The sequence below is a fragment of the Crinia signifera genome, chromosome 19 (assembly GCF_055691185.1).
Source record: "Crinia signifera chromosome 19, ASM5569118v1, whole genome shotgun sequence".
Classification (NCBI taxonomy): Eukaryota; Metazoa; Chordata; class Amphibia; order Anura; family Myobatrachidae; genus Crinia; species Crinia signifera.
This window is the reverse complement of record NC_139226.1, coordinates 116769249-116793095: the sequence shown is the minus strand read 5'-3', so window position 1 is coordinate 116793095 and position 23847 is coordinate 116769249. Positions and strand designations below refer to the sequence as shown.

Here is a 23847-nt window from a genome sequence, read left to right as displayed (position 1 = left end):
CAGGAGGTAACTGTATTGTGTGATAAATATCACCTACTCCTTTATTCTAACCAAGTAAAACCACATGACGGCCAAATAAGAAGCTGAGGACAGGAAGCAGCTTATTGTGATTACTCGCTTATTGTTCCAGATTTAAATAAGCAACAGATTTCATAGAGGAATACATTAAATAATCACCATCCCTTGAAAAATAAAATTCCAGTCAATTATAAAAAGTTAAACGAAGGTCAGAAAAACTGGTTTCAAAACCTGTTGTGCCAAATTGTTTGTTTCTCGAAGTAAAAATAAAGGTTAAAGAGTAAAGGGTAAGCACTTAGGAGTCAATTCAATAATTGAAGGGGGCGAGTTGTCGTTGCAGTGGCGGAGAACGTCTTTCTCCCCCCTCTCTAGGCCCTATCTGCATGCCCTTTCCTAGTTTCTTAGAGGCCTTGTAACACCCAAATTAAAAGGCCTTTCTAAAAAAAATATTTTAAAAAATGCATTTAAAATGGATTTTTTTATTGATTTTAATACTTAATTACAATATGTATATAAAATACTGTATACATATGCTGATGTACTGAATTAATGGAGGTTTCAAATTAGAAGTGCTTTTCTAGCTTAGGCGCTGGGTTTGAACTTTTATTAATTGGAAACTAGCAAATTTATAAATAAAAGAAGATGGAAACACAAAAACAATAAGTTAGACAATGTTGAGGCCCCCTGCCAGTTGGTGGTCTGGGTAAGTTTCCCACCAGCTCCTCCTCCCTCCTTCTGGTAGGGTCACCATTCTCCACCCGGACTGATTTTTTTGTATGCAGCTATATATGGCTTTTTGTATGCAGCTATATGTGGCTTTGACTCTGGAGTTACAGTAAGTGCATGAGGCAGCACAGCACGTATATCCCATACCTCGCTTTTTAACCATCAAGGAGAACTAGCCCTTTTTCATTATCCAGTTTGATCCTGGTCACCCCTGAAGAAGTCCTCATTGGACGAAACGCGTAGGGTTATTTCTGCTGATGTTAGTCAGACGTTGGATCAAATATTGAAATTTTATGTGAATTCTCCAATTTGAAGAAACCATTTGTACTGATGTTCAGAATAAACACATTTGATTTTACCATTTGGTGCTCATTCTGGTGAAAGCTTAAAAGCGCACTTCTATATCTTTCTTTTTTTTCACCTCCTATATCATAAGGTGATTGTTTGGTTATTTCTCTCCAAGTTTAAATTTATATACTCCTGTGTGAGTGAAGTCCAATCAAAATCGGCTTTGTCCATGAGAGCAGCTTTGTCATTGGTCCTCTTGCTGGCATCCCATTTTTTTCACAAACTATGGGCTGTCAAACATGAAAGCCTTGGAAAAATGACTGCAGGGAACAGCCCCCTGGACATCAGGAGGGTGAGTAACTACAAGAGCTGGCTTGGCATTAGCAATAGTCACCCAGCTAAGCATTTCATATTTATCTACGCGTTACTCAGCAAAATATCTATTAAGTATATTTTGCATGATTCTGTTATTTTCCAATGAATATAATGCCAAGAGGTGCGTGTGTTTTTGACGTTTTCTTGCCAGCCAGTGATCTCACTTACGGAAGACTGCGGTCTGCTCCCCTCTACTGATTGCACTTGGTTCTGCCATAATGACTATATTCTTTATTTTTGCCCTACATAATATGGCAGCTTACGTAACCGTGTTTCTCAGTATGCTGGGAATGGCCTGAGAAAGGCAGGAAAACAGAATGTTCTGCAAGTTCCGGACATCTCATAGATGATAGAAAAAGTGATGATACAGTTTCTATGACTACCCAAACAAGGATACTCGGCAACCTCTGTCCATTGTTTTGTGTTGGAGAAATTGTAGTGTGTAACTGAAGAGTCAATCTATGACATCAATCTTGGATATGGCTCATCGTTTTACATTTCCAATGTATGAAATAACACAAAGGGAGTTTCATGTGCTTTTAAAATGCACAGTGAAGCGCTGCAGAACATGCCGAATTAATCCTAATAAATAAATGTCCATTAAAAAAGTAGTATATAGATGGTTTATTTTCATTTAACTGAACGTTTTAGGACATTTCTATATTAAAACCAGGGCCCTGATGTAAAAGGGTTGGAAACTGGACATATGTGTTCTACCATTGCACGCACGGACATAAAGGCATTTATTTGCCCACATGTTATAGGCATTTTGTGGTGTGCACCCTTTTCTATACACTTGGCTTGATGGACGCAATCCTCTTCGGTGCGCATTTGCACCTGTATGTTCTTGGCACGTCGATCCATCTCTGCAAATCCCGCAGCTACGATGATATGGCCCTCACAAATGTAGTTTACGTAACCATGCCTTAAGCTAATTAGTAATTAACTTTTCATTTACATTTATATAGGTATTTAATCCTGGCCGATATTTCTAATAGCTGGAAAAAAACCGTCCAGGACCTTTTCAATCGCGGCAGTTTTCATCCAGGACTCACTGCTGCAGTTTCTGCCCTTTGGAAAGCCGAATCTGCATTGGCGGAAACGGCCACCAAGTTGTCAAATTGGCATCCGTTTCTGCCTTTAAAAGGCGTGAATTCGCCGAACTAAAATCGAATGATTTCTCCAGCGCTCGCAGATTTGAGACACCTCTGTGGTGAATCAGATCTGCGAGCACACTGTGCGGGAAGCAGGCGTGCAGGTGATGTCAGCTGTCCACCCCACGCTTCACTGGGTCATTATCATGGGGATGCCAATGAAATGCTGTGCTCCCGCACCACGTCCCCCACCCACACTGCTATGTGCGAGCGGGACAGTGAACATGCAGTTTGCCGTGCCCGTTTGCACCAAGCGTCTGCACATGCGAATAACTGCGCATACAAAACGGTCTCCCTTGCAAATGTGCGTCGGACTGATTAAATTAGAATAAACCCCCAATTGCGCAATGATTTACCATCCAATATAAGGTTGTGCATTAAAATACTCATGTGGCATAGCTGCACACTAAATAATTGAATCTATTTATTTTATAACCAACAGAAATCTTTCTCGACCTTCCTCCTTTCCTTGGAATGGCACTGGCAGCAGGGTGGGGTTACCAGCTAATTGTGTACTGCAGCCAGCAAATGTAATTTCCTTTTGACTGCACATAGTCCTGGCAGTACATAGAAATGTTTATCTGACCTTACACCATCTCCGCGTCATAATTTATTTCTGCTTTGTGTCCATCTTTCCCCCCTGCCTGTTAAGTTTCCATTCTTTCCTAACAAAAATGACTTCTTTCGTTTGAAGTACAAGAGTTATCACAGGGATAACTTTAGTTATGACCTGGAGACAGATGCACTGAACTTCAAAAGCGATAAAATGGAGAGTGATAAACAACCGACCAATCAGCTCCTGCCTGATGTTTTTCAAACACAGTCTGTGACATGGCAGGTAGGAGCTGATTGGCTGGTTGTTTATCATTCTCCATTTTATCACTTTAATGCTTTCAAATATCCTGCGTTGTGACCACAACAGCGTTACATACCCCGATTCCCAACTCTCCAAACTTGTGTGAAATACTATATTTTCCCATGTGTATGAAGAACCATTATAGGAATCGCAACACTGGAACAGCTATAAATTGTAAGCTTTTAGCGTCCTGTAACATGTCCAGCACATACTGCAGGCATGTCCAAACTGTGGCCCTCCATCTGCTGTGAAACCACATCCCAGCATGCCTTGCCATAGTTTTAGCATTCCCTGTACTGTACTGTATACATTTGGTATTGTCAACCCCTGCTGAAAATTGTGACTTTCATTTTGCAGATAACCCAATAAGCATTTTAATGGGGACATAAGTGAGACATTGTTGGTGACTCAAGTTATTTCAGAATTTATAGTCTGTGAATCTGTTCAGCTCACAAAATTTCTATTTTGACTGGTCTAGTGTAAAACCGGTCATTTGTCAATACGAAATTCATGAGGTAAATTTGACTATAAAACTAAATATTCAGTAAAATAAATATTTCTTTTTGCTGTATAATGAAGTGTTAAATGCTAATATTGGCGCTGCAGTTACTTAACTAGCAAACTTGTGTGTGACTGGATCACTTGGTTGCACAGCAGAAAGCTAAACACCTTACAGTGAATAAGACAGTGCCATAGTCACTGTAGCTGGTTGTTCTGTTTTGTGTCTATGTATACTCGCTTGCAGTCAAGCAACATTACATAAGCACAGAGAAGGCTTTGTTTCCCATTGGATATTGCTTGCACAGGTCAGGTCATTAATGCTTAGTCACTTCTTCAAACCATAAGCTTTTAGTTCCAGACCTGTCTCTGCTTAACAAATCTAGTTCACTGCACATAAGACCTTGTGTATCCTTCCTATATTTTGCGGATTGTTTTTGCCAATAACAGCTTTGTCAGTCACATCTAGCTTCTGCTGTTTAATAAAACCTTCCTACTGTATCTATGAGTTTTGGTTTTCTAAATATTTCTGCTCCAAAACGTCTTGTCTCAGTTTTCTCTTTGTTTCTTGTACCCCTTCCACTGCAGAAAATGCAGGGACTTACACGGGAAGATGGTCCCTGGAACATGCAGGGACATTCCCGGGTTGGCACCTTTCACGCCAGCCTAGTCCCTGCATTTTCTGGTGTGAGGGGGAGAGAAAACACCCCCCCTCCATGTCACATTACCTGAAACCAGTAGCTCCGTCTCCATGCACGCAGTGACCCCGCGTCTTACCGCAGCGGTGGGAGAGGGTCCTCAAGCTGTGGCCCAGCATTTTCCGCAATCGGAAGGAGTGGACATGCCGCACACAGCAGGCATGCAGTGACCCAGCATTTCGAAGCAGCCAGTGACCCGGTGTCTTCCCCCAGTGGTGGGCTGCGGCGGGTGAGGGAACCAGGCAGCAGCTCCGCCACTGTCCCCAGGCAGTGATGCGGCGGCATGCTCTTCCAGCCTATCAATCCGGGAAGCTGGGTAAGTTCCTTTCACACCGGCCAGTAACCCGGGACGGGCCTTAGAGCAACGCTGCTAGCTAGCAGGGTTGAAATCAAGGCAAATTGTTTTCGGGAATTTGGCCCAGGAACCTTTCACACCAGAGCTAGTCGCAGGCCCAACCCGGGAATTTAGGTGGGTGTGAAAGTTGTATCCTTTGAGACAGTTGCACCAATCTTCAAAAAGTGATGGAGTGGAGGGTGATAAACGGGAAATCAGCCCCCAACTGCCATTTTCAAACCCATCCTGTAACTTGACAGTTAAGAGCCGATTGGCTGGTGCTTTGTTACACTCAACTTCATTTTTGTAGCTTGAGGAATCTGGTCCTTTTATGTTTAAAAAAAAAAATCAGTTATGTGAGTTTCCATTACTTCACTTATCCAAAGGGTGCAAGTTCAGCCTGTGTATAACAATATTATTAGTTGCCAAATTTTAAAAATGTAAATATTGTTCTAGAATAATCTGACTAATAAATAAAGGGACCCCAGGGTGTGTGCCTGTTGGTAATGCAATAAGATTTATCAACTTGTGGAAAGCATACCTCCCAACGCTGTAGCCACCCTGAGTGGGACACTTTGCAGCGCTCTCCTGGTAAGGGGGCGTGGCCTGTTAGAAAGGGGTCGTGGCACAACATCTATTCCCCTGCTGCTCTACAGTTGGGAGGGATGGATAAAGTACCATTCAATGAATAAATGTCCTTTTTTGAAACACAGCCTGTAAAATGACAGAAGATGATTACCTGAAATGTTTGCATTTATTTATTAATTAAGCCTTGGCACAGGATAAGGGGAGAAAGATAAAGTACCAGTCATCTGCTCCTAGCTGCCATGTTACAGGCTGAGTTTGAAAAATTACAGACAAAAGCTGATTGGTTGGTTCTTTTTTTTTTCTAAACACTTTTTTTTAAATCTTCCGACCAATCTACTGAGGTAATTTTGAAGGCTGTGCTTAAAAAAAACAATGACAGAAGTTGATTTGTTGGTACTTTATCTCTCCATGTTTTGATATAAAAAAAAACTTCTTTCTTTTAGGGGGTATTCAATCTAGGATCACGGCTGTCGATTGTGGTCAGCCCGACAGCTGAACGACAGGCGGGATTCAATGTCCCACCTGCTGATTGGAACAAAGGGGGCGTGGCTGCGAAAACTGTTGTGGATTGGCGATCTGCGGCCAGGATTGCGACAATCCATTATCGGAAGAACGGGCCCAACAGCTTCTAAAGTCGGGCCCGTTCTGCCGTGATCCCGCTTCAATGCTGTCGCGAAATACAGCATTGAATAGGGAGCCGCCGCTACTTCCCCTGTCGGAAATAGCGGTGGCACGTTGAATACCCCCCTTAGACTGTAAGCTCTTGATGTAAATGATTACAGTGCTGTATATTCATTAAAAAAAAAATTATATATATATATATACACGCACGCACAAACGGTATAAAAATAACTGCTAAATATATATTTTAATAACTCCTAAGGTCATTTGTAACTTAGTTCAGAATTTTTTTACTATATAAGGTAGGAGCTCATTTTTCTTTTTAACTTCAAATTGTAATCTCTGGTGTGACTTAAATGTTCTCCCTCCCACCATTGCTAAATTCCCCTGCCGGACGAAGAATAAGTATCACAAGCAGATGCCAAGAGCCTGCCTGCGTCATCCACAGCACTTTGTAAATATTCTGTTCATAAGACTGCTAACAAGCCATCATTTATCACCTCCCCGGTGAAGTGTAACATGAGAGCCGTCCTAGCTGAGGAAAGTCACGTTCAGACTTCTGGAGTGACACAGAGGCCAGTAGCTTGTTGCTCAGTAGTTCTAGGGGTTTAAAGGAGCTGACCAATGTCTTGACCTTCAACAGTAAATCAGTGATTCCTTCTGTGCTACTTGGAGCAATGCTGAGTCATTGGCAATTGGGTCTTGGTGGTTATTTAGAAATAAGATGGCGGCAGTGATTTATAATTGTAGATATAAAATATACAAAGCTGTACAGTTAATCCTTCTTCACCTGCACAAAATAAATGGAGGTATTTAAAGCAGTATCCGCCTCAACCGGCATTGAGCTAAAAATGGCGTCTAATGGGAATGGGCTAAAATGTGGTATCCAACCAACTTCTCTAACTGAAGGCTTCCTGTATTCCTCTGTATCTACTATGACTAATGGGCCTACAAACGGGGAGATGACCAAGCTGAGCGTTGCTAGATCGCCCAGCACACAGCACTGAACAGCAATGTGCTGCTGAGCGATCCGTCGGGGCCTGACACCGGCGATTGTAAATTTATCCAGCGGGGCGGTGCATCACAGAGCAATGTAGGGGCATTTTCTAAGCATTGGATTCTCTGTATTATCTTCTAGAACAGGCATGTCCAAATTATGGCCCTCCAGCTGTTGTGAAACTACAAGACCCATCATGCCTTGCCCCAGTTTGGCTATTAGGGAATGCTAAAACTATTGCAAGGCATGCTTGGATGTGTAGTCTCACAACAGTTGGAGGGCCATGGTTTGTAGATGCCTGTTCTAGAAGGTGCCAAATAAATACGTAGATTAAGATTGGTTGCCCATACCAACACCTACAATAGAACTCCCATCTTAGTAAATACCGTAGAAATGGTAGACTCCCAGCTCCTGTTCTTTTGCAATCACTAAAGTCATGTGCCATTTAGGAGATGATTGGCCGGTACTTTGTCTCCCTCCAATGCTTAGTTCATATGCCCCATTGTCGCAATGCCTTCAAAATTTCTCATTGCTGTAAAACACAACAGTAGCAGCGCTCTGACAGGTGGAGCGATCACACATTTATAACATTGGTAAACAGCATGAAACCTGCTAGCAAATACAAGACTTCTTTTTCATACCTATGTTGCAGTCTTCTCGCATACTCAGATCGTTTATGGCCGCGTAGGCTCAGCTTTCCTAATCAAGCGCAAACAATGGATGAAAACGTTGCACCATATGAGAAATATTTGCACAGTTATATATGTCACCTTCACATTTAAAAAAAAAAAACATCTGACGTCTGCTCTTATTTGTGCAGCTGCATTGTGCTGGGCATCAAATGGCCCCTTTGTTAGACACTTCTTTTAAAATATATTGCTACAGTTCACTAACTCAGGCCCTTCCCTATTTTTCATGAGACGGTACAATGCATCTGTTCTAAAAAAAAAAAAATTTAAGTTTAGGTGGTTGTTTATGTATACTTTAATGCCACTTTTTATTGTTCTGTTGCCTTTGGTGTATAAACTCTACTCAGATTCATTTTCCACTGGCCTATGTAATATGTGTCTGAGTTACAAGGGGTGCGTTGTAATTGGCTTAGATACCTTCGCCATGACCGCAACCTTTGCAGCACAATTTGTGTATGTACAAATTGTGTCGCATTCTTCCTTAATAAAATCACAAACAGACATTCTAGGGTTAATTTTGTTAGGAGCCAATTAGCCTACCAGTATATTTTTGGAATGTGGGAGGAAACCGGAGTACCCGGAGGAAACCGACGTAAGCACGGGGGGAATATACAAACTCCGCACAGTTAGGGCCATGGTGGGAATCGAACCCATGACCTCAGCGCTGTGAGGCAGTAATGCTAACCATTACACCATACGTACTGCCCCAATACATGGGTCGACAGAGTCTAGGTTGAAAGCTATTGGTCAACAGGCAATAGGTTGGCACAATCAAAATGTCAACATACCAATGAAAATATCGACACATCATGGATTTTTTTTTTAAACTGACTTATTTCACAATCCAAGTGGAAGAGGGGGTGGCGGCGAAACGGGGACCCCGGCGAATCACGGCGAGTGCACAGTGAATCCAAAATGCAGTGCGCTCGCTGTAGCATTGAATATGCGTCTTGGAATCTCAGTAGAACAGCATTGCCAAATTTCCTGCGTACCCCTACTCATACCCCACAGTTATGAACCGTGTCATCCTGTTCCAATGACCCATCGCTAGCATCACTTACATTTTATATTGACCCCATAGTGTTCTATGATTGAACGTTGTATAAAATAAATGTTAGTTATTATTATTTTATCCATTTTATTTATAGTAGGTTTATCCTTTGTAAAAAGAAAAGTTTAGATTTTTATTTTTGCAATCTTTTTTCTGTGTCTAAAAAAAAATAAAAAAAAACACAGAAAAATCCTGGCGAACGGAAATGTCTGCTCTGTGAAAAACACGCAAGCCTAAGCGATAACAAAGGGGCTATAAAAATGAAGACGTATCCAGTAACAGCGGGGTTAATAGCACGCTGAAATCTGCTTTGTGTATGTGGTGCCTGTTAGCTGGAGGAATGCAGGTGCTATACCCCTGGGTCTGAGTAATGACTCCAAAACATACTGGGACATTTAGCAGAGATTATTCCAAGGCTGACGTGGTTGCCCGTATCACTCAACCAGCTCATTAGGAACTGCTCAGAGGAGGTTTGAAGGTCAGTAGCCTCCAATAGGACTCTGTTTGAAAATGGTTGTAATTAGGAACTCTGTTGAAAGCAACATTTACTCTGAAATCCCCAGTTCCTCTTAGAATTCTGTACCGCCATTATTCTTCCCTTTCTTCCCAAACGGCTCTCTTCATCTAGACTCATTTTGAAAGACTCTTCAGAAACGTCTTTTTTTTTTTTTTTTCCATTCTCCGTCTGGCTTATTTACTGCCTATTCTGCATGATAAATCCCTATACTTAATGCTAATAGAACTCTGCTATTGAAAATGAGCATTAGCTTGGATTCTTGCGGTCGGTGGGTATGCAATTCATGTTTACAGTACTTAGTGAATACAGATGTGTCCTCATACAACATACCCCTCTCAGCGCGCCTGGTCCCAGGTGACTAGGCCGCGCCAAATGCCTTTTTCACTCAAGATGTGGGTCTTATTCGCACAAATAAAACTGGAAGTGACAAAACGACTCTGCTAGATTGCACTGTTTGTTGTGCGACAATTGCATGTCTGTGCGCAAATAAATCTGTATGTGAAGTGGTATGATGTCGCGCAGTGATTTTCAACCTTTTTTACCTTGGGGCACACTAAGTAAGAATTTCAAATTGCCAAGGCACACCATGAGATCAACACAGGACAAAACACATTGGCCCCCACAGGAAAAAAAACAAAACTATGGGCCTTCATATAAAAAAACAATCACAATGGTCCCCACAGGTAACGAAAATAAAATACATTGTCCCTTTACACGAAAAGAAGAGACCAGTAAATAACAGTTGAACTGGTGGGTGGCTGTAAACTGGTTTGGGCGTCTCTAGATCTGGGGGCACACTTGAGAACAGCTCAAAGCACGTTAGTGTGCCACGGAACAGTGGATGACAAACAATGATGTAGCGGCTGCCACTTTTTCCTACCACCGGTTCCATTGATTCGTCTAGGGGCAACTCCTGTGTGGTTGCAGCCCATCTTCTCTGGTGCACTGCAAGTGGCTACTTCTGTGTCTGTGATGCAAATAAGATACAAAATGTAAAGAAAAAGCTGGTACGCTGCACCCCCGGAGTGTCTCAGTCATGGCGCACATCTCTAATGCGCTAGGACCCATTGAGGCTTTGGGGGAGTTATTCAGACATGATTTAATAGGGGGGATTATTGATCGACTGAGATCCTTGACAAAGTGCGGGCAACCGCACAAAACACATTGGACCAGGAACGCGGGAGGATACTGCTGCATCATTCGCGCGACAGTAAACTCTGCTGAAAAGTGAGGACCACGGGACAACATCGACCACGGCCCGTTCAGAGCAACCAGCAAGCTGGGGGACCTGGAAACAGAAACTTCAGCGGTGGGGAATATACCATCTTCCCCCGAAATGTAATAACTGCAGCGAGCAGATACATCGACCACAGGACCCACACAATACGGCTAGCCAGGGTCAGTTTCTGGGTTAAAGGTCCACTGAATCCCGCACCCATTCACCCACAGGTGCCACTTTTATAATATTTATCTCACACTAGCGCTCGTTTTTAGATCGTATTTGAAGTGTGTCACAATTGTCACAAGAGCGGATATAAATCACTACAAAAAAATATTTTTGATTTTTTTTCATTTTCGACACCTGATCACGAGGTCCCCCAATTAATGTACTTTGCTCACCATGCTTTGGGTGAGTATGGCTCGTTAGATTGATATACAGTAGGCTGACATGCATTATGTCGACATATGCAAAAAGGTTGACCTAAAAACGGTCGACATAAGTTTTTTTTTTTTTCTTAGGTGTCAACGTAGGAATTTGTTGTATGGTCATTTTAGGGTTTCTTCATGAATAATTACACATTAAGGCAGACTTTGAATGCTCTGTTATGTACTGCGTCATTATATAATACAGGGGGTGCCATAGGGTGGGTGCCGTTGGGCTTGCAGTTACGTTTTCTCCGATGTGAGGTATAATTCGGTATTGTGAACAATGACGTCCTATAATCAGAGAATGGAAGACATGCGATATCCGTTATCTGTGAGATATTATATTATAGTTATTCTGTCTATAAATACAGCAAAAATGGCTGCACCAGCGATAATTCTGCCACTACTGGAAATTCCGCCCATAGAGTAGTTGACCTTGGGCCTTATTCTAGTTCACTCTTAGAGGCAAATTCCTTCTCAAATGGACAAAACCATGTGCACTGCAGGTGGGGCAGATGTAACATGTGCAGAGAGAGTTAGATTTGGGTGGGGTTTTTCTTCAAAGTGAGATCTTTATTGCAGTGTAGAAATAAAGCAGTCAGTATTTTCCCTGCACAGAAAAAAAATAACTCACCCAAATCTAATTCTATCTGCACCTGTTACATCTGCCCCCCCCCCCCCTGCAGTGCACATGGTTTTGTCCATCTGAGTATGAATCTGCCTCTAAGAGTGAACTAGAATAAGGCCCCATGTGTAGATTCTACATCTAATGAAATGTAATGGTGGGTATTGAATTGTCCTAGTGCTCTGCTGAAAGCAATTTAATATCTCCAATATTGTTATGTACAGGTAGGTCCCAAAGTGATGGCAGGTGTCCCCCATTGACTCCGGTTGGGTGTTTATGTGTACCTATGACTGTATATGAAGGGCATTTGAATCATTTGTGTGAATAGAGGCTCATTCAGAAATAACATTTCAGTTTGTCAACTCTAGTCACACGGGAATTCCGTTCTAGGTGTTGCTTGTATAAACTGTTTTCCTTACACTTCTTAGTGGGCGACTTCACGATGCGTCTTTGTACAACGTTCTTGTTGTATTGATGCCGACAAACTTATCAGGCGAGTTCAATCAGTGTTTGTTAATTAAAGCCTATAGAACTGATAATTAGCTGGAATTATAGCATTAAAATAAAACAGGTTGAAACTGCTCACAGTGTCCCAGATGAATCAATAGGTGGTATGTGGAAATGATCGAAGTCCATAGTGTGTTTCTACTGGTCTATGCATACGAGTCTTGCAGTAGAGTGCTGGTTACGCGTTTCAGGAACACACCTGACCACTTCATCATAAGCGTAGGAAAGATGTTGACTCGGCAATGATTGAAATCAGCGATTCTCTCGCGTGAAGGAGGCAGTCGTTCCAAATGTAGGGCTAATAAGTGTTGAGCACATTCTGCAATTAGATTACAATTTTAATGAGTGTAAACCCCTCTGTAAACGGTCCAATTGCATTAAACAGTGGTGGCTGTTAAGTAATTAAGTAATAAAGCTACTGTAACAGAAACATCTACCGAAAAATAATAAATGAGAAGTTTTGTTTGCACAGATGGTACTCATTAACAAGGCTCTTGACTAGATGCACTGCTATTTAATGTAGCCTGTACAAAGCGACTTTAAATATCACAGGGTATTTAAGAAGTCTGATTACTAAATACTGTGGTTTTATACAGCTATTATAATAGAAGTGCTTCGGTAGTAGTACAGAAAGGTCCATAGTTATTTGCTAGGTAGTAATGTTCTCTTGACAGTGTATCATAGAAGTAAATCCCAAATCTAGAATATTACAGGTGTGTGTTTATATATTTTGAAGTGATAATTCGATATTTATGTAGACAGTGTTTGTTTGTTTTTGTTTTGTATTTTTAATTTAGGCCTTGAAAAACACGGTGCAGTTTATAAACCAAGATAGAGGGCCAGATGCACTAAGCTTTAAAAGTGATAAAATGGAGAGTGATAGCCAGCTAGCCAATCAGCTCCTACCTTCCATTTCACAGACTATGTTTGAAAAATGTCAGACAGGAGCTGATTGGCTGGCTGTTTATCACTCTCCATTTTATCACTTTTGAAGCTTAGTGCATAGGGCCCACAGAGAGATTCAGTAATGAGTGGCAACTTTTTTTTTTATGCCCTTTAGCCATCCGTCAACCAATGTTTTCACATGGGCCAGATGTACTAAGCTTGAAAAGTGATAAAATGGAAAATGGTAAACCACCAGCCAATCTCCTCCTTTCTGTCATGTATCAGGCTAGTGTTTGAAAAATGACAGGTAGGATCTGATTGGTTGGTGGTTTATCACTCAATCACTTTTCAAGGCTTCATACATCTCGCCTCCAGTCACTTGCGTAGTATATATATTAAGCTCCCCAGTATATCTGCACTAAGCGTGTGGATGAGGGACATTTGCTGGGTTGAAGAATTGTGTTTATGGGGAGAAGCCGGAATAACTACATTTTTATTGTGAAAAGCTGCACTTCTGCTAACGTTACTAATTTCATATAAATATATTTTTTGTAAATTAAAAAAAAAAAACTAAAAAAATAAATAAAACTGTCAGCAGCAGTGAATGCCCATAGGAACATAGGTAATAATAGATCACAATGGTTGTCATCACCAGTAGCAACAATCCTTATCTGTGTAGTGCAGTAAGCAAAACCACATGTTCCCCTACCACAGCTTGGCAGTGCTTTATGCTATGATTAATCTAATCTTTTATTGTACTGTTATGTTTCACCATCCAAAAACATTCCAGATGGAAAAGGTACGGTCAGGATAACCATATTAGGAGACTGTGTGGGACACATCTGCACCAAATAATACATGTGATTGGTATGAAATATACATGTTTAGATTCCCAAACTTAGCCTCAAAACGCCTTGCGGCATGCAATGCTGTACATGCATGAGCCACACTGAATGGTGTAGCATGTTTTTTTTTTCCACTGGAATGTGGGTCTTATGGCTGAATTCAAGAATGGGTTTTTATGGCGACTCGCGAAAACGGACCTATCCAGTTATTTACAAGGTTTTATCTGTGGTAGATCTCTGCAGGTTTTAACAAAGGTTTCTTTTCAATGCCTCCTGACCAGGTGATTAGTTTGGGGAAAATCCCTATTTTAAGGTAAAAATGTCAGGACTTGGTTCAGAACCACCGAGAAACACACCCTTAATGACTTATTTGTTTTAAATTATTGTTATTTGCCCAGTAATGGCATGTCAACTTTTTGGGTGTAAAGCTGCAGTACATTGAGGTACAAGGTATGGAACAGTTATGTTGAGCTATTTCATGAGTGGAAAATGTGTTTTTAGGCTTGCAGGCGAAGGTAATTGTTTTTTTTGTTTGTATTGTTTTTTTTTGGAAAACATTTGTAAAGTGGTTCAAAATTACTCCGATTTATGATATTGCCCATTTTATGTACCCCTAATTTAAGTGGGGGAAAAAAGGAACTATTTGCCCCTACTGTATTCAATTGCATGTGTTTTTGCCTTTTTTCTTTTTAAAAAATTTTTTTTCGCCCGTGTAATCCTTTTTTCTTTTTTTTTATGGGTGAAAAAATGACAAAAAATAAATGGCAAAAACTCCCACAAATAGTCTAAAGCACGTGTTTTTCACCCGTAACGCAATGGAAAAAAAGCCACAACCGCAGCATCTAGCAATTTGTATAACGATTTAGACTCCATCGCACACAGTAATACGAATGTCAAATAACAAATGAAACTGCAGTCACGTGAAGCGTTATTGTTGCATCATATTGGCCCTTATTCTGGTTGGTGCGGTAATGTCCGCGTGCGGTCGGTCCGCCGATGTTTTGTGTCTGCGCATGTGCAGAGGCGTCTCTGCGCATGTGCGAACGGGACGCACGTCCAAATTCCGCATGAAATGTGTACACTACGAACAGGGGGTGGAGAGGGGCGTGAAGGGCTGTTTGGGCACATTACCATATGTTTACACCCCGCGTTTCATGGGCGTTCCCATGAAAATGCTGGGCGTACGTATGGTAATGCGGTCGTGACGCACGTGTAGGGGGCGGACATATGACATCGCCGGATGTCAGCTGCCCGCCCAGATCCCTGCTTTTGCAATGAGAAATGCCCGTGTGGTCTGAGGTTGCGGCAGCTGCCTGACCACTCGGTCCTGCATTCGATGGTCTGCGACCATCGAATGATGGGGGAGGTTCCCTGAGATGGAGGAGGTGTATTCATGAGAAATACACTTGCGGTCCGTTCGGACAGCTTCTTACCGCATTCGGACGGAGTGAGCGATCTGTACAAAAGGCGGGGTTTAGGACGCACGGTCCTAGCCGCATATTCGACTCCGTCCGCACAGACCAGAATAAGGCTCATTGTGATTAAGACGCACAGTCATGCAAAAAAAAAAGACATTGAATAACGCTTTGTGCCAGTGGAGTTGCACGGGACTTGGTTCCTCGAGAAGGGATGTTTGGCGGCACTGCAGCCATCTGTACATCAGCTGTAGCATCTTCATATTACTTTTTTATATTCCATAGGAGCTGTGTAACACGTGGAAGCAAGGTCATTAATGTATAACGCCAGTCTATTTATGCGCTAAATCTAATGTAACTTAAACCATATGTTTATTTTTAATGAACCTTCTCCAACTTCTTCTATGCTCTTCTTGTAGACAAAGCAGACGTTATATATAGGTTTATTTTCACCGTCATTTGTTCACCTTCAGAAGTTGTATAACATTTATCAGAAAAAATAATCCTGCACAGAGAGCCGTGACTGTTATCTTTCATGTGCTAATATGTCTGGACTCTGCTGCTGCTCCTCCTTGTTCTGCAAAGTCAAAGAAAAATACATCCATTGATTCCAACGGAACAGTGTCTCCGGTTATCAGATCATTGCATGCATTATAGAGGATGGTAGCTATTCTCGGCTGGGTAGCTTAGCAGCAACGGAGGAACACCTAGTTTATAAAGGGATGTCGGGATTGGGTGTCAGCCAATAGCTTTACACTTGTATGCAATCTGAGACACCCTCTTCGGTCCAGTGCGTCCTGCTGCTGCCAGGGAATACATATATATTGCTATAAGGTAAAGGTCATCTATGCTTTTTAAAACTGGGTAGACACTATGATTTATCGGATGCTGTTGCGATATAGATACACACACATATACGGTGGGGCAAACAAGTATTTGGACAGCCACCGATTGTGCGAGTTGACCCACTTCAAAAGAGGAGAGGTCTGTAACTTCCATCATAGATACACTTCAACTGTGAGAGACAGAATGTAGGGAAAACAATTCCCAAATATTTGGACAATCAAAAAGTTCAACTCAATACTGTGTCATATAACCTTGGTTTGCCCACGATAACACACAGGACAAGCTCTCTATCAACTGATTATTGTCTGTTTTGTTTTGGGTGCCTGAGGCACTCAAGCATAATTCATGATACGTTCAGTATATCGTGGCTAATTGAATAGCCCCAGTCGAACCTACTTGCAGTTGTGAATTACCGACTCCCAGATAGGACTCCCAGATAATCCATGTATTACGTACACAGGTCAATCATGGCTCTAAGATGATCGAGCTGGGGGCCTTGGGCAATCTCCAGAATTGCCATCATATTGTTTATCTGAAGACTCTGAAGTTGATTCTTGTCCTATTAATGTTGTATATGAATCATATTATTAGTAATACATATTCCGCTAGTCACCACCTAAGACATTTCACCTGTTTCCTTTTTCAGATTACTTGGCTAACCATGGGCGCCTGAATGAGTCAGAAGCTAGGAGGAAGTTCTGGCAGATCCTCTCTGCGGTGGAGTACTGCCACAGTCGCAATATCGTGCACAGGGATTTGAAGGCAGAAAATCTGCTGCTGGATAACCACATGAACATAAAGATAGCAGGTAATGTATTCCTTGCACGTTCAGTATAAAGGGTAGATGACTAATTGGATTAACTTCATATATGTTTTTATTAATTCTGGATGTTGCTGACTGGGTTTGATCACACACAAAGCACATTATTTTGCACCCTGCAATAACCTTAGTACACTCGAGGTTACCTATAATGGGTGAAACCTAAATGTTATGGGGGCCAGATGTATCGAGCTTCAAAAAGTGATAACGTGAAGGGTGATAAACAACCAGCCAATCAGCTCCTACCTGTCATTTTGCAGCCTATAACAGGACAGTTAGGAGCTGATTGGCTGGCTGTTTATCACCCTCCATGTTATCACTTTAGGAAGAATACAAAAGTAGGGACATAAAAAGCAGCCATCTGAATAAGCCATTGGTAAGTTTAATGAGCAAGACAGTTGATAATACTACTTTGTGATCTATCAAAGGCTGTGTACTATTAAGGTTAATGGAGATGGAGGATACATTAAGGGGAGTTTGTGTTGAGGGTTTTGTTCATGGGGATGAGTAATTCTAATTTGCTTTCTGAAGGACATGGAAAGCCAGGTTAAGGATTTGTAAGTCTTGTACCAGGTACGGAGTGGCTAAATCCGTTTTGCTGCTGCTTGTAAGGTGGATTGAAGCAGGAATAGATTCTTCTGTCATTAGCATATAGATGGCATTGAGACTGAATTAGCAGCAAGAGGACAGGTGATGTGTAATATTATTTACCAACAGTGCAGTGGCTGATTATCCACGGGGCGACTGTCGGTCGCCCCGGGGCCCCCACATCCGCCGCCCCACTGCTGTGGCGGATGGGTGTCAGGCAGCGGGGTCGGGCAGCACGGGGCGTGCAGGGGGTCCCTGCGGCAGATGGGAACTAGTAGGGGGGGGGGCGCCCAGAGACCCTAATCCAGCCCTGAAATATAGTGCGCACACACATTCTGTAGCATAGTTGCCTCCCCTCCTGCATTCTGCAGGAGACTCCCTGAAATAGCAGCAATCTCCCTCTCTCCCTCATTAGTCTACCAATCTCCCTCATTTCACCTTGCCCACATTACACTGTTACATCTTTGGAGAAAAATAGGAATGAGAGATAGAGAGAGATGAATCATCAGCACCATTTCCCAGCACTTTACCAAGTATAGTATCTCTTACTAACTGCTTTGGGGCTCATCCACATTTGGATATAAGTAATTTTAACAGATTCCTCTCAGATGTAGCAATCCACACCCACGCTTTTAGGTGCCACGTTCACAATCTGTTTTCACAATCTCTCCATATATGGAACTAGACACGCCATATGGGTGGGGCATGACACGCCCCCTCAATGGGGCGCTGTGCAAAATTCTACTACCAACAATAATCTCCCTGAAACTAGTTTTGAAAAGTAGGCAAGTATGTTCTGTAGTGTTGTACAACGGATATTTGGCTTTTCAAATCAGTCAGTGCCCCAGTGGCGGTTACAATGTATGCTACTTATGTACACACTTACACAACCCCTCGCAGAACATTCAAACTCCGCACAGATAGGCCATTGGTAGGAGTCAAACCCAAGACCATAGTGCTCTGAGGCAGTAACGCTACACCAACGGTCTTATTTCTTTGTTCCATGACTGATAAACCTCTTAAAACAGTCATGTCCAAACTGTGGCCCTCCAGCTGTTGTGAAACTACACATCCCAGCATGCCTTGCAATCTTTTTAGCATTTCCTAATAGCAAAACTGTGGCACGGCATGATGGGACTTGTAGTTTCTGGAGGGCCATGGCTTAAGCATGCCTGTCTTAAAACAAAAACTAGGGGTCAAGTGTTTCTTTAAGTAAACCACACCAATGACTCAGTGTGTTTCATTGGAAACTTCTGTACTGTTCGCAGCTCCCATTAAACTCCTGCTGCCCTGGAGTGCTCCTCGCAGATTCCTCATACTGTATGCTTGTGCTAATAGTCTGTCCATGCCATTACATGGAATCTTTTGATGGTGTGCCAGAACTTAAGTCACTTTCTAACTTGTAATTATGACATCGCTGGGTAAGCATGCAGCCTCTGACTCCAGCGCCGATTCTCACATGTGGGTGTAAATTGAGAAAATGGCTTTGTTATGAATGAAGAAGTATTTGCTCCGAGTCCTTCATTCCCTGCGAGGTTTATGCTGAGGCAGCATTTACTGTATTAGTTCAAACCGCTAAATCTAAAATGCAAATGGCAGACAATCGCTGAAACCATCAATAATACCGCTCATACAAGGCCACAAATATCCACATGAACGTACAGGAATTGTGCAAGGGAAACGCACCCAGTTTATGTTAACTGGGTTGAGTGACCTGGCATTTCAACCCGGGTACCAAGAGGGGTTCAACACTGCTAGCAGTACGGTGTAGTCAAGGTGCAGTGTCTTTCCTTTAACATTAGCACTAGCCTCCACCGTTGCATCCCGCCCCACATTGCCAGGTAACTAATGGTTCATAATAGTGTATGCACTAACATATGCAATTATTACTGCAAAGGAGATCTCTTTCCATCCGTGGTGGATCCCTCAAACAGTGCTGCGAATAAATGACCCATTTCACAACAGTTTCGTGTTGTTTGTATTCATTAGATTAAGCATTTTGGAAATGATCACACAGGCAGTTTTTGTGTTCAAGGCACAAAACTAGAACATAACTGGACATATAAATTCAAACAGTATAAATACGAGGTGCTAGATCAGGGGTTCTCAAATTTGTTTTCCAGGTCACCCAGCAGATGCACTCATTACTGACTGACACATTTTAAAAGATCCACAGGTGGAGCTAATTATTTCCCCTGATTCTGTAAGGAGACCTACAAAACATGCACTGGGAGGGGTCCTGAGGACCGACTTTGAGAACCTGTGTCCTAGATCACTGCTTGCACAGTTTACGTATATGTGCTGTCATATGACAGGAACCTGGCAGAGGATAACAGAAATAGCTTTTTACCCCTCTGTCCAGGGTTGTGGCACACAACTCATCCCCACCCCTGCTGTGCTACTGAGCACTACCCTGTCTTTTTTTGATTTTGATTTTCCGTTTTTTCCTACCGCTGCCCTTCTCTGGAACAAGTCCTGCATGGCCTGCGGCCCTGCCCAATGGTTTCCTGTAGATCAGGGGTCCTAAACCATTTTTCTCTGGGACCCCATAAGACAATAAAAATAATGACAGGACCCCAGCAAGTTACTGCAGAAGGTCATCACATCACATGTGTAGTCAGCAGACAGCACATACATGGCAGCATTGTGGAGGCACAGAGTGATGGGAGGAGTCTAATATACCATAAAACCCATCACATCACGTGTAGTCAGCAGACAGCACATACATGGCAGCATTGTGGAGGCACAGAGTGATGGGAGGAGTCTAATATACCATAAAACCCATCACATCACGTGTAGTCAGCAGACAGCACATACATGGCAGCATTGTGGAGGCACAGAGTGATGGGAGGAGTCTAAAGCTGCAGACAATTCAACAGACTCCTTGAGTCACTGACTGAGATTAGAAGTCATCAGCCTGATGGTCAGTAACATGGAGTCGCGACCCCATGCTGAGAAGGTTGGGACCCACTTTGAGGTCAGGACCCACAGTTTGGGAACCGCTGCTGTAGATGGTTTTATACTATCGATGCACAGCATTGAAGGCATCATTCAGGGCCGGGGCTAGGGTGCTTGGCGCCCTCCTGCGAAATATAATTTTGCGCCCTTGCAACAACAAAAAAAGAACTTGGATCTTACAAGAAGCATGGCCGCATAATACTTTCCATTTTAAAAACATACATTTATAAACATACATTTGCAGCCTTTAGGGGGTGGACCAAATCATTTGATGGTCTCCGAATATCATCGACCATCGAATGATTTGGTGCGTACAAGCAAAAGAAAGGCCCTCTCAGGCGTGAGCCCAGTATGACGACCAGGTGGGCCGCCCCAGACAGCCGCATCACTGCCTCACTTCCATGGGAACATCTATCCGCCCCACGCCCTCTGCCCGCACTTGTGCATGCAAATGAGACAGCAAACATGCAGTTTGCCATGCTCATTCGCACCTGGCATCTGCGCAGATTCCAAACAACGCTCCCCGTGCAAACGGGCGGGGGAGCAAAGGGATCAGAATAAGGCCCTGAATGTGTAAGCACATGAGTTACAGCTTCTCAATCCATAAAACGAAATATATCAACAACTAATGAAAAATCCACTAATCACAAAATTACTCATTTAAAACTCTAAAAATTATGAAAAAATTATGAAAAATAAACAAACAATAATTAAATACCAAAAGAATCCCATCACCCAAAACAATCATATATCCTAAATCAATTAACATAAGCAATTATTTATATATCTACCCACCCACACATATGTTGTATAAAAAAAAAAGGAGGTTGTAGTGCTGAAAAGATATAAAAATTAACATGGGTGCCTGCGGGCTGCCTACCTGATTGCACCCAGGCTGAGAATATTGGGCAAAAAGCGGTCAGAGGTTGTTTCATTGCCTGGAAGGGAAGGAGCGCGCCAGCACCAGTAGGGAGGAAGATAGGTGCTGGGGGCCAGGCCGGAACACTATGTAGGAAGTGGGTAGGAGGGAAAGAGGCTGCTGCTCACATGATGGGACGGAACCGTAGGCGCCGGGTGTAGAGGAAGAAATTAATTGTTTTGGATGGTGCCAACAGAGAGGGGGAGCCGCTCGTGAAGCTGCTGCCTGCGCTGCGCTGAGCTGACCTGTCAGTCATACAAGTTGCCAGGCGCAGCGTGGGCAGTAGCAGAAGCGCACAGCAGCAGGGTCAGCACAGCAGGGAGAGGCTGGCGCCTCTCCAGCCAAGCGCCTCCCTGCCTTGCAGGCTCCGCTGAGCGGCTAGCGCCGGCCCTGGCCCCATTGATGGTAGGCCCTTCGATGGTGTTTGACAATGCTGTAAAACACTGACTTTTACATTTATTGGCCTCTTTAAATGCCCTTCTTCTCTACTTGCAATTTAATAGGCATATTACTATAGATAATGAAATGAAAGTAGTGGATATCACTGGATGGTTTCAGTGTACAAAACATGCATGATTTATTTATCCTTAATTAAGCATTCGGTGTGCGTTCTCAAATCATGCTTTAATGGTAATCAACAAAGGATTAATGTAAGCGACAAAACCAATACATATACTTTCTGACAAGCATCTGCTGCACCGTGCCAACTTCCCTGATGCTCCCAGTATTCAGCTATTTTAATGCTCATCAAAGCTCAATGGAACTATCTGGAACGTTCAATAAGTACATCATAGTCTGGCCCTTATTCTGGTTCACCCGCAAAGGGAAATTCCTTCTCAAATGGACAAGACCTTGTGCACTGCGGGTGGGGCAGATGTTACTTGTGCATAGAGAATTAGATTTGGGTGGGGTTTTACTTCAAACTGAGATCTATATTGCAGTGTAAAAATAAAGCAGTCAGTATTTACCAGAACCAAAATAACTCACCCAAATGTAATTCTCTCTGCAGATGTTACATCTGCGCCCCCCCCCCCCCCCCCTGCAGTGCAAATGGTTTTGTCCATTTGAGAATAAATTTGCCTTTGCAGGTGTAGCTTTGAGAACACACTGTTAGTACTCTGCTTTGCAAAAATTACTAGTTAGGTGTCAATGCGTGTAACCAGCGCTGTTCTTTTTTTACTGCCTATTTCTTTAGGTCCTTAATATCCATTAGGCTTTTCCCAAAACTTCCCTTGATCACTCGAAGTCAGGAAAAATCTCCCATGATGCCTTCAGGGCAGACGGGCAGGCTGTATTATCCATGTGAGCCTACAATAATGTTGATTATATGGTTTGCTGTTTGGAGCAGTGTTATGTGAAATCACTGTAATAAATAATATGTAAGCATCCATTTGTGCATCGTTGTTCCTGTATGTACTAAAGGAATCATTAATCACTGAGTAAGAATTAGGGCTGTGTAAGCATTAGTGGATACACTCCCATGGTAGGGAATACATGATGGTAGTCATGTTTTTTAATGATAGATATTTTCCGAAATATAACCATTTGTAGAGCTGTCAACATCTGCAGCAGTTATGCGGATCACTGTGTGCTTATGTGGACATTACTGGTCAAAATCTGCTAAGCTTCACTGAGCTAGTAACACTCTATTGTTTTGAAACAGATCAGTGTCCCTACAAAAGTCGCTTTCGCTTTCTGTTTTGATATCGTTTAGCACACAAAGGAGTAATTTGGTCCGTCCAGTTATAGATGTCATTTTTTATTACTCCTTTGTGTTGGTCCGCCAGGTTTTTTTTTCTTTTCTGTCTTCTGTTTTAAGTATCTCATTACCCTGTTGGATGGTGGTTTTGCAACATATTATTATTATTATTATTATAATCTTTTATTTAATAGGCGCCACATGGTATAAGCAGCAAATAATACCCCTTTCACATTGCACTTTTAAAACGGTATATTGCCGTTTTTTTCCCATTTTAAAACGTTTAAGGCTGCAATGTGAAAGTGCCAAAGTTGATTTACCGGTTAATGTTAACTGGTATTTCAACACGGTTAAAAAGCAGAGTCCTACACGTTTTAAAGCCGTTTTTTGGCAGTGTGAATGGCTCTATTTCAATGGCTTGAAACGTGTCCCTTGGGGGTTAAACGGGTTGAATTTTGAATGGTATTAAATGATTTTTAAAACGGCTTTCACCTGCAATGTGAAAGGTCTCAAGGCTCAGACCCTTTTTAAAGTCCCATTTAAGAATACCGTGTCATTACCCATTTCTGCAATGTGAAAGCAGTATTAGAGGTCACATACAATAAACAGCATAAATACAATGCACAACAGTGAACCATAGCATAAATACAATGTATAAACGTTGCAATAAAACAGACAGGCAG

General features: G+C 42.4%; 1 protein-coding gene and 1 long non-coding RNA gene across 2 annotated transcripts in view; one reads left to right on the top strand and one right to left on the bottom strand.

The window, feature by feature from the left end:
• The window catches only part of SIK2 (salt inducible kinase 2), a 172293-nt gene that overhangs the window by 91663 nt on the left and 56783 nt on the right, over positions 1-23847 (top strand). Inside the window, exon 4 of the mRNA XM_083163223.1 lies at positions 16827-16988. Coding sequence (XP_083019349.1) covers positions 16827-16988 — 162 coding nt within the window. The remainder of the gene's footprint in view (positions 1-16826; positions 16989-23847) is intronic.
• Positions 12017-16297, bottom strand: LOC146042086 (uncharacterized). Its single transcript, XR_014463732.1, has 3 exons — positions 16245-16297; positions 15802-15911; positions 12017-12508 (listed from the first exon to the last, which is right to left on the bottom strand). It is a non-coding gene; the product is annotated as an uncharacterized LOC146042086 (long non-coding RNA).